This window comes from Myotis brandtii, unplaced genomic scaffold (genome assembly GCF_000412655.1).
Source record: "Myotis brandtii unplaced genomic scaffold, ASM41265v1 scaffold216, whole genome shotgun sequence".
NCBI lineage: Eukaryota > Metazoa > Chordata > Mammalia > Chiroptera > Vespertilionidae > Myotis > Myotis brandtii.
In genome coordinates, this window is record NW_005358092.1 from 1,266,460 (window position 1) to 1,278,955 (window position 12,496).

Sequence of the window (12,496 nt, forward strand, 5' to 3'; positions counted from 1 at the left end):
CCCCCCACCCCATCGGGGGCAGGACCAGCCGGCCAACCTCCCACATCCTCTCATCTGCCCCGATCAGGGCGGGTTGGCCAGACCCCACCCATGCATGAATTCGTGCACCAGGCTTCTAGTTATTAATATAACCACCCATCTTTATTAGCCCCTTTTCAGATGATGAAGCTGAGGTCTAGAAAAGTTAAGTAACTTGCCCAAGATTTTATAGGGCCACAACAGGTATCTGAACCCTACTGATTTCAGGAGTCCAACCTTTCTCACAAGAAAAATATTAACATCCATTATCTGTAGAGATCCTACAAATCATTAAAAAAAAAAAAAAAAAACCTCCTAAATAATCCGGTATAAAAATGGACAAAGGATATTAATATATTAAAAAGTTCAACCTCACAAGTACTTAAGATTAATAATATCGTTTAGAGATTGCTGGAAAATGGGTGCTCATACAAACTACAGAGGTATATATTTACATAGCATTTTTGGAAGGCAATCTGACATTAAGACATATAATTTGTATGCCCTCTCAGCAATTCCTCTTCTAGAATCAATCCCAAAGAAACACTAAACATAAGCATAAAGAACCATGTACAAGGATATTCACTGCAGCTTTTTCTATTATATTGAAACTAGAGGACCGGTGCATGAAATTCGGGCACTGGAGTGGGGGGGATCCCCTCAGCCCTGCCTGAGCCTTCTTGCAGTCTGGGAGCCCTCGGGGGATGTCCGACTGCCCCGGGGTGGGAGAGGCTCCCGCCACCACCGCCGCGCTTGCCAGCCCAGTTTCTGGCACACTAACCACCGGGGGGCAGCTCCTGCATTAAGCGTCTGCCCCGTGGTGGTCAGCACATCATAGCAACCAGCTGTTCTGCCGTTTGGTCTATTTGCATATTAGCCTTTTTTATATAGGATACTGGAAAGAAGCTGCCTACCAACAGGTATTAGCTGGAATAAATCATTGTACATCCATGCTACACAATAGTACATAAAAAATAAATCTGCAAGGACAGGAACAAAAGTTTATGATATAGCATTAAAAGGGGAAAAAAGCAAGTCACAGAATACATAGATTTTTAACCCACTTGTTAAAAAAGAAAAAGAATCTAAGAGAATGAGAAAATGAGAGAGGAAAGAAGAGAAATAGAACAATAACATTTGTATACATGTTCTGAAAGAGTCTAAAAGAATACATGCCAAACCATTAAGGAGTGAATACTCTGGGGAAGAAAGTGGAATCAGGGCCTCGAGGTTGAAGGGGACTTTTACTTTTTACTCAAACTTACTTTCTGTATTCAGTCTTTATTAGTACATTTTTAAGGCAAGATTACAATTCTGTGAAAACACTAAAAAACAACCAAAGAGAATAAAAGAGCAACAATGAGAAAATTACATATTAAGAACTACTAACACCTGCAAAGATTCAAAGCAACTGACACAATAAATTTTATTGTTTACTCAATGACAGGCTCTGGACAAAGTGAAGACAATGGAGACAATGACATGTTTAAACTCCTATCATAAACTGATCTGTTACAATTTCCAGTGGTTCAGCACATTAAAATGTAAAATATATAAAGAAAAAAAACAAGAAATGTAAATATTCAGATTTTTGCAGTAAAACGCAATATCCTTTAAGAAAATGTTTATTCTGATTGCATATTTAATTCTGACAGTAATTGAAAACACAAAATCACATTTTCCTAACTGCCCCCAAAACCTGGTTTTAGGGATTGCAGTATTAGAGAAGTGTGCAAAAATAAAAAAAAAAGCATTTATTAGAGCTTAGAAACAAAGCATTTTCCTTATTTTAATGCATCAAGGTGCAAAAAATTTAAATTCCAAAAAGCCAATCGTTGCTATATGTGGATAAATAAAACAGATTTGACAACACTTTTATAATCAAACCCAACATTATATTAAAAGTGTGTGTGTTTGTGTGTGCATGCATGTATGTATACACACACATATTTATGCAATATCTATTTTAGAAAAAAGGTACCTCAGTGAAATGCTTCTGAAAATATTCGCTTGATGCACAGTATGTACAAAACCTTCTATATAAAAAATTAAATTATTTTCAATGAAATTCCATGTTTACATCCCGTCTGAAAACTGTAATTGACAGCTACATAGGTCTACCTAATGGTTTCTGTCTGAAATCATGGCTAAGGCCATTCTCTTTCCAAGGGCTCTCATTTCACCCACTCTATGTCACTAGTACTAATATAGACAAATATTACACAGATGCAATCTGACACGCCTATGTGTTATTACCTGGAGCTGTTAAAACAGGGGATAGTTTATAATTGCTACAAAGAATACTTTTTTTTTCTTAAAATATATTGTTTCTCTATTCCAAATTAAGCACTTACTTAAGACATTAAGAGGCTGATGAGCCACTCCATTTGGTGTCAATGTCAATAGCCCTATAGGAAAGAACTCTGTATTGGAATAGCTAGAAAAGTTGCCACTAAAATCATAGTGCATCCTTCACCTGCATAGAATCAATTTGGCTTAATAGCTCTTTGCTCCCAGAACACCAGTCTGGAGTTCAAATATGCTCTTGAAGGTTCATTTCAGATATGAAAAAACATCTCATATAGCAATATGAGAAGATATAGGATAATAAAATCTGTTAAAATATGTTCAACAAATGTTACAGCATTCCTCATCTAGAGTAGCTGTTAAAGGTTAAGGTGGGAAACGAGTATGGAAAAGACTAGGGGCAATGAAGTTGAGTAGGTCAAATATTTACAACAGTAACCATTTCATTAAGTCTTTAAGCAAATAACTGCAATGACCTGATACCTCTAGCTCATCATTCTACAAGCACTGAGAATTTGAAGCTGCAAAGGTGAAAAATGGAATACCCTTAGAAAAGGGGAACAGTCTGAGGCAAAAGTTGTAGGTCTGTAAATATATATTTTATATGCACACACACACAATTGTGTGTATTCTGTATAGATTTATATACATATTCACAAGATGCCCTGCAGTGTAGTTCAAAAGACCTTTATCAAGAAACCAACTGATTCGGTCCTAGAGTTCATACCACCTATATAAGAAACACATGTGCATATATTCACATAATGTAAACTGTATCAACAAAAACATTGCTATTAACACTAGGTTAAATAGGTTTTACCAACCAGCGATGTAATCAGAACATTTTGTATACTGAGAATCAAAATAAAGAAAAATATACAACTGGGTTTCAAATTCACAAGAAAAAAGAAGTTTAACAGGGCAAATCAGAACAAAGTTAAAATTCCAGAGTAGGGAAAAATATCAAAACTTTAGAAATATCTTGGGATGCAATTAAATTACTGCATCAATTTTAGAAAAATAGACTCAGAATAAATGACGGTGCAATGGATTCTCCCAACACATCTACCCATATGTTTATCTTTTTCCTCTTTTGTTTCCAGCTGGAGGTTTCTTCAACTGAAGGAGTTGTCCTCCTGTTCCAAAACCTGCAGAGGCAGGATTGGACACCCCAAATGTCAAACCAGCTGATGCCGTGATGCCAGGATTGCTGAAGTTAAACCCAGATGTACTTGAGCTGCCAAAGCCTTATGTTTAGGGAAAAGAATATTCATATCAGAAGTTAAGTCACAAAAACAAAATATAAAAAGTGAGGATGAGAGGCAAAGTTCTAGCTACAAGAATATATAATCTATAGAAATAGTACCATAGGCCCTAAATTTCTAACATAAAATTTTATAAGAAAACAACTTAGCAAATAGTTAAGTGGCACCATTAGGGACAGAAGTTTAACCATCCAGGTCAAAAAAGAAGTGTTAGCGCAAATAACTAAAATCTGCAGACTTCAAGCTGCCACTTTCCTGGGAATTCAATATGCCAAGGTGCCTTCCTTCTCAGTTCCTCCAGAAACATTTTATCAACATGTTAAAGATACTTTCACAACCTCTGGACCCACCCTTGCAATTTTAAGTCCTCTAAGAAAACAACAACACACAAGTTTTAGGACAAGTAATACACCAAAGAGTAATACCTATTGTTTTAATTTTATAAGAGCCCTGTGTAATTAAGAGCAAGTACTATTACTGTCTAGTTAACATACTTATAATTTTGATACCACTGAATTCTACTATCTTCCTCTGTTGAAACTGTTGACTTTAGACGCTATTTAATATTAAACAGAATTTCCTTCAAATTTCCTCAATTTCAACAAAATTTAACTGGCATTACATCATTAATTTAGACCTATTTTTTATCCCTGAACGCTGCACATTTAAATAAGTCATTATTTACAAATACAGAGAAAATGCAAAGTAGACGGTGTTTGGAGTTTTCTACCAGAAGAGTTAGAGAAGATTATATCTACTTCAAATAACGAACAAAGAACTCAATTGTAAGATGGAATGTAATAACTAAAGAAGATCTCTTTGGAAGAAAAATCATTCTCCTGAATGAATGCTAAAAATTGAGTTAAAACTTAAACCCAAATGGGTTCATTTTTATAATAATGAAGAAAACTGTTTAACCATGAAGCTAGTCTTTGGGTTCAAAGAATCTCTTACTTAGATAAGATATACTTATTTATTTTATCAAACTAGTTAAGTGTTGTTAGAAATATTTTATAAACCTGAGATTTAGCTTATGAGATAAAGCTATATGGTTAGGCTTGCATACTTCATCCAGAGAACAGAAACTAAGCCAGGGATCTTTTTTGGATATTGGAAATAACAATACTTATGCTTTTAAATTAAATACTTTGCACCATTAAATTTGTCTGAAATTCAGGCTGAAACACACAAACCTGCACTAAGACTTCCTGAGGGTTTATTTGTTGTTCCAAATCCAAATGTGGAGGCCCCTGTGGTGCTGCATCCAAAACCAGAGCTAGTTCCAAATCCTAGTGGAAGGGCAATAGAGAAATATACAACGGCATGTAAAACACAGGTTTAAAGGATACTAACAAGTAAAACCCCAAATTATCAAACGGTCTAATAAATACAGTGTTGAAACACATGGCCTTATGAAGGATATCTGCTATTTACTCCTTTGCATAAAACTTCTTGGGAAAGAACCAGATTAACCCTGAAATAAAACATTTATATGTATTTAGACTAAGTTTATGACCCATTTGTAATTTTTAAAAAACAAGATCCTTCCAAATGAACTAGAAATTTTAGTAATCATTCAAGCATGATTTCAGTCAAACAGAAATAAACAGATCTACTTGGGGATATTTCATTTTGAAGGAAACAAAAAGGCTAAATTTATAATAAGCATGACATCCACAGTAATTTAAACACAGAGTACTGCAATGGTGATTTTACTCTGCTTTTTTACCCAAACATTTTCACTTAAGAACCTCTGCCATTGAAAAACTGCATAACTACATAATTATCAATAGGAGGCTGTTGCCATGGCATCAACCAATGTAACAATGAGAAAAAGGGAGTGGAAGCATCATGTTTTGTCTTAGTAATAGGACACTCACAATTTAAATAAAAAAATATTTTTCATTATATAAATTCCAAGAGATTTTGCTAGAAGACTCGTTTTTACTCTCCTAAACGCCAAGTGCTTAAAAATAAAATTCAAATTCTTTTTAGGTTACTTTACAATAGCTTATCTAAAATATTGAGTTTGATAGTCTTACTGCCTCTAACTGATGGCAAATTGGATTATAAATAGTAAGAATTATGCTGTCATAATTCTAGTAATTCCTAATAAGGTCTACTATATAAAGCCATAATAGCTTATAAACTTCCCCTCTTATGAGATGTATAGTTTAGTGGAAATAATGGAACCTTATTCATTATATGGCAATGTGCTCCATAAAACACAATCAACTTTTAATCATCCAGATCAGGTAATTATGAATGCATTTGTATTTAGCATATTTTTGCAGACTTACCTTACTAATTAGAATTAACTTATGAAACTATTAAAATAAATACAATTGCTATGTATACAAATATGTACACAGGCAAATATACCAAAAGTTGAGCTGTTCAAATTACAATAAAATTATTTCCCCATTTAAAATGTCCATTTTCAGAAAAAGATAATGATTAGGTGACTGTATATCCAGTAGTTTGAACTCCAAACTGATGTTAAGACTACTAATTTTAAGTTAAATTTATTGAAACTAAATAATTTTCAAGTTCACATTTTAGCATATTGCTTTGAATATAAGAACATCCCTGCCATTTAATTTTAATACTTTTTAATATTCACTATTCACAGATAAAATGATTTCTTAGGTTCTAAGTCTAATACTATATAGCACAGATTATGTTTGGAGAATTGTTTTTGGCAGATGGAAACTTAACTTCCAAAATAGTAGATCCTCTTAGAAATTTTTTACAGGCTGGTATCAATTCAAATGTATAATAGTGTAATGCAATTATTAGAAAAGTTAAAGTGTACCTCCAAGGTTTGAAGAACCTAAGCCACTTGATTGCAAGCCAGTGCCAATACCTGAGCCGAATGGCGTTCCAAAACTAACTCCCAGAGATGGCTGTGGCCCTGGTATAAAAAATAAAAAATAAAAAACGGGAGGGGGGATAAAACAAATTTGCCTTACTCTTTCAAGATTAAAGTTTAAGAAATTGTTTTTAAAATGAACAGTAATAACTTTAAACAAATTCTATTTGCTAAAACTTAGTTTTCAGGATGTCTCCCCAGCCTAATTTATCTGTCTCAACTGATTTACTTACCCCCCAAATTTTTTTAATTAACTTGTTCACACTAGACAATTAAGAGGTTTACTGCATTGAAAGATGAATGTTAGTTTAACCTGCTAAATAATTTGAAATCTTTAATGTATTGTAAATTATAGTTCTTTCATAGTTTTACTTTTAGAATTATTTTAGATCTCCCCACTTGCTTTCTGATAAAATTAGTTGGTATAATCAGTAAAGGATTTTTACTTTTTTTCTTTTGCAAACAAGCTCCTTACCATTAGAGTCAAGTCTCAATTGATCAAAAGAGACTGAGGCTAACATGGCAAAACTATCATGTTACTTCATAAGAGTAAGTACCCAAAAACTAGGCATGATTTTTTTTATGAAATATAAATCATATATATACAATAAGTAGATAAAAAACAAGACAATGTTTTATTTTATTAAATTTATTGTTCATTTTAAAGCAAATCAATTACACAGTAACATGACAATTCCAAATTGTTCACAAAAAGTGATAATTAAGTCCTATTGTTAAGCTCTGTGCTACATTACACCACTTATCACCTGATTAAATAAGATAGATAATGAACATTTACAAAGGCACTGCTGTGTACCTTGACAGATTCAATACATTCAAGATTTCAATTCAGAAATTTCTTTCCAACATTTTGGAAAATGTACTCAGATGCAGAACGATTAGTCATCCTTTTCCCATTTGTTACTTGAAAGATTTTAGCTGAGTTTGTTTGGCAAGAATAGCATCAAACTTGCCTCTCATTTTAACTATATACTTTTAAAACTAAGCAGACTACAAAAATCTAAAAATCTCTCATTTGATAAATAATTTATGAAAACTATTCAATAAATTTCATAGTACAATCTTCAGTCTTGTCTTTTTCAAGCACAGTGATCAGTGCATCTCAAAGTTGAGGGATCTGCCAAAGTAATATACAGATTGAAATTTAAAATTTTAAAGAATTCAAAGCCTTCAAGTTGTTCAATGAATGAGGTTTGTATATTCAAAAGGTAGTGTAAATTATAAAGCATTAAAAAAAAAACCTGAAGAACTACATTTTGCTACACTGGGACAAAAACTGGACTTTTCAAATAGCTTCCACCCAGAAAACAAAGAATAAGAACTAATAGCAGCCAGAGTTCTCATACTACTATTAAAAAATAAATTAAAAAAAGATTAAAATTTTTACACCCAGTTTGAGATCAATTTGAGACTAAAATACTTGACAAGCAGCTCTTTTGTAAAATGTTACTACAGGAAAAAGAAACTAAGCATATTAATTTCTTATTTCTAACAAAAATACTATGTAGAAAACACATGTCCAGTTTCTTTAACACTGAGAGACTTAAGTGTCACATATTAATAGGAGGCACTGCTGGTGGAAGACCCTAGAGAATAATGCACACCACAGCCCTCAGCCCTACAAGTCATAAGAGTTACTTAAATAGCATGCTTTTTATTGAGACAGGGTCTATTTTTAAGAGCAACTCTAATCATCGATATTCAGGATGTAGGTAATGAAGAACTCTAATGATGACAAGACTTTCCATTGCACAACAGGTACATGATATTTTGAGTTTTGTACCTTCACACAAATTCTGAAGGCAACATTATTTATAAAACTAGTAGGCAAATGTATAACATTTTTAATAGTTAAAGACTCATAATAAATATCTCCCATGCCAAAGTATTAGCATATATATTATACTCTGGCCAGCATATAAATTAGTTTCACTATTAGAAAGCAGAATCTAAATCCTTCAGGCAAAAGTTACGTAAACAATTCAAGAAGTCTGTTTCGAAATCTGAATACTCATTCAATGAGAGGCTCTTTAGTGCCATAAACAAAACCAAGTTAGTAGTAATATATTCCAATGATCGCCCAAAGTGAAATCTTCATGTAGAGTAACATTTTACAAAAGTTACGGTATAATATACTCACACACAACAAAATCAAGTTTAATACTGTTAATTCATATTTTCCAGAATAAGTTCTACCCTTTAAAAAGTAAAATTGCATTCACAGGAAAAGAACTAAAGTGCTAAAATTTTTAATAATTTTCAGACCACTCAAAAATAACTAATGTAATTAGTTTGGTCATATTCTAAAATAAGTCATATCTTAAAATAATAGTATTTCTTAAAAAAACAAAAAATACCTTTTCCCCAATTTGAAAAACTTCCCTTACTGATTTAATGGGGAATGTTCCTTTGGTTATTAAATACAACAAAAAATCATAAAACCACAGGAAACTAAAACAAAATACTTAGTTTCCTATTTAACACTACATCTTAAATGTCCAAACCTACACTAAAAGCTGGAAAGTAGGAATTCCTACTAAAACATCTCAGTACTCCTTGAAAACAGCAGCTAAGTCACATGGGAAAAGTCTTATTTATGTAAACATCAAGAACTTTTAAAAGTGTCAAAACACAACAGCAAAACTTAACCCCAGCACATTAGCTTAAAACAATCTACCCTAAGTTAAAATTATACTGAAAAAGCCTAATGTAAATTTTAAGCTTTTAAAGAGGCTTCAGAAATACTGGTGGGTGGAAAAGTGTACTCAAGCTCTACCAACATGTAATTTACCCATGTATTCATGCTTATTTCATACATAAATAGCCTGCTGGTTTTTCAACAATTCTCTTCAGCCTTCAGAAGCAATAAGCATAAATCACACAAGTCTGTCCTATTACACCTTCATTAAAAAACATCGAAGAATGATCAAGAAGTCACTTAAGTGCATACCTCCACAACAAGAAAGACCACACACCACCTTCAGAAGGTAGTAGCCCAAGAAGCTATCTGCTTTTTTACATTAATGAAGTCAAGATTCCATATGCAAATAAAAGCAAACTGCCTCTAACAACTCAAATCTTGTACAGATCAACAGTGATATATAAAAATAGCACACAAGCTTTACCTAGCTTCATCTAGATCATTTTTAAAATCTGTTACTGGTATTTAAAAAGATTTCATCGAAGTCATAGGACATAAGGAATAAGTCATTTGCATAATGTAATTAATAGAGTTGTTTCTAAACAGGGTGTAAAATAAATACAAATCTAACAGACTACATAAATCTTGCTACAGTGGTGGCATGACTAAAATAACTAACATCTAAATGGGGAGAAATCATAAAAGAATGGACGATGGAGCCTGGTAGATCTTTAAAAAAACCAAAGGGGAAAGAGAAGACAAAATGAAAAACTGTTATGATTGTTCAGCTTCTCAGTTCTAAAAATTCATACAACTCAAAATGAAAACACTGCAAGACTTTTTAGGCTGATAAATTACAATCCCTACCACCTGATTAAAAAATCCTATGTGGGTTTCAAAACTACAGGGAACAGAGAAAACAGTCAGTTCCCCCAAAGTCTGACAAAAGTCACAGACAAAATTAAAGCAAATGAGAAAAAGGCTCCTCAACATTACTCTAAATTAAGCTATATTCGCCATCACCACAGAAAGCAAAGACCATACCTATAATACTGCCAGAACCTAGCACATAATAGGCACTCATATTTAGAGAAATGAACATATATCTTCATATATCCATAAGCCCAAAATGTATGAGTGAAAACCTACAAACCTCTCTAACTTAGAATGGAAATCCTTTATGTGCAAGGAACACTTACCCAAACCTATGCTTATCTGATCTATTTTAGGACTGATATTGGTTCTAAAAAGTAAATTGAGACTATGGTTGGTCTGATTAATTGGTTAAAGAATCATGAGAACTTAGGATCATAATTATGGGATAGGGATTCAATCCCAAAATGACTTTTTTCTCCATAACTTGAGAATACAACCCTACCTTCCAGCCAGCTAGAGAACTACTATACAGTGCTCCTGTGAGCCACTATTCACATGGGTCCAGCCATGGAATGCAGAGGACTTGGCGTAAATCCATCAGCAGCTGTTTACTGATGGGAAGTCAATTCTGTCATCTCCAAATGTGAAGAACAATTTTTTAAACTGCCAATAATGAGAAACAGAGAATGCTTCCCTGTAGAGGCAGCATGAATGCAATCTACATTTTTGGGGTTTTTTTTTTTACTTATTTTATACTATAATTTATTTCTGGACTATATGAAACTCTCAGAAGGATACATGCTACAGAATAGTAGGCATTACTAAAAAATGTATGAATGAGTAAAAAAAAAAAGTCAATATCCACTAAGACTATATTTTTCTATATTGAACTTCAAGCCTACCAAAAAAGGAACTGCAGGAGAAAAGACAAGTAGCAATCTCCGAAAGACACAGGACCAAACTAAACACTGCAGAACTGACCACAAATACGATTCTCTCGTAACAAGTGGAATTATACCAAGGACTAAAATAATCTACATTCCAGTATCTCACCAATGACTTATATCTGCTCAACTTTCTATTCACATTTCTTAATGTGCAATACAGAGCATCTCAAAACATCTTTTTCCTGCTCTTGCTTTTTCTTTGTTCATTTTGAAAAGGTACAAACAAGTCTAGCATATACTTTCTTCCAAATTTGATTTAGAGGGCCTGTATTCTTTCTTATCATATACATACAAACAAAACTATTGGCCTTCAACACACCTTGAGTCAATAAAAACACACTTCATCCTGAATGTCAGTATTCTGAAATCACTATGTATGAAGAAATAAGAATGCACCATCTATCAGTATCATACATGAAAACTGCAATGTATGGCTGGATTATCTGACTTTGAAACAACAAATGATACAATCACGATTTTAGAATCTATTACTTCTAAATGTAATTCAGTAGTGAAACACCATGTTCTAAAGGGTATTTATAGCAATACAGCAAATAACATTAAGTAAATTCACAATATTCAGTATCTCATTGCTATATAATTATTGCTAAGACTACCCTGCGTTTTTTTATCAGGTATGATTATAAGTGTGTCCATCACAATTTTTAGACTGTATTGTATTCATAGAAATTTCTTCAGTGCTAACACAAGGAAGACTTATAAAAATGCACATAAATGTTCTGCATTTTAACAGTAAGAAGCTATAACTTGAATGCATTCAGACCTGTAGCAGGCTGTTGCTGCTGTGTAAGTGTTGCAGCCATGGCTACAGCTGCTGCATTTGGAATGGTGCTGAAAGGGGTGGGTCCAGTAGTAACTCGGGGGGCATTCTGCCACTTCTTGACTTCTGCTCGCCTGGCTTCAAACACATCTACAGCATCCCCCAAGAACATCTTTCTGTAGCCAAGGTACTGTTCCTTGAGCACCTACAAGAATGAATAAAGAAAAGGTTAATCAAGTTTTGTGTTGACTTCGGTAATATGTGAATGAATATATGAAATAAGTTAGCAAAGACAGATCAAAGACAGAGTCAATATTATGAATTCCACCTAAATAAACTAGTGATGCAATGCATGGCATGGGAAGTGAAGAGTTCGAGAGTTCTAACACGCCTTTGAATATTTTCTTCCCCATTTTTTTCCTATCTTTACAATAAACTGCCTAAAGTATTCTGGCTTCATGAAGCCCTCTTCAAAATGAGTTAGCTAAGCTTTAAGATATTAAAAATTTTATTCTAAATATTCCAATTTTTTCATGAAATTTTCTCCTCCAATGCCCAACCTTTTGATAAATGTTAGATTCAAAAAACTTGAAAATAAAAAGCACTAAATATATATATGTTAAATACATCTTCTAAAAGGCCTGGGTGACACATGTTAAAATAATGTCCCTTAGCAGAGAGAGCTAGGATGGTAAAAAGAGGACCTTTATCAATATTTGACATTTTGCAATGAAAATGACTCATGTTGAGCTTGTGTAACCAAGTGGT

The 12,496-nt window shown here is 33.2% G+C and overlaps 1 protein-coding gene across 6 annotated transcripts in view; it reads right to left on the minus strand.

Annotated features, from left to right (window-relative positions):
• Positions 1 to 1,279: 1,279 nt before the first annotated feature.
• The window catches only part of NUP58 (nucleoporin 58kDa), a 48,031-nt gene continuing 36,814 nt past the window's right edge, over positions 1,280 to 12,496 (minus strand). For 3 of the 6 annotated variants that reach the window (XM_014539421.1, XM_005865910.2, XM_014539419.1), the window contains 4 exons: positions 11,732 to 11,933; positions 6,406 to 6,504; positions 4,784 to 4,879; positions 1,280 to 3,572 (listed from right to left, as the gene is read on the minus strand). In XM_014539421.1, the coding sequence (XP_014394907.1) occupies positions 3,403 to 3,572; positions 4,784 to 4,879; positions 6,406 to 6,504; positions 11,732 to 11,933 (567 nt within the window). In that variant the 3' untranslated portion in view covers positions 1,280 to 3,402. Of the gene's footprint in view, positions 3,573 to 4,783; positions 4,880 to 6,405; positions 6,505 to 7,095; positions 7,601 to 11,731; positions 11,934 to 12,496 lie in introns of those variants that run through there. The other 3 variants (XM_014539420.1, XM_014539422.1, XM_014539423.1) reach the window with 3 other exon arrangements.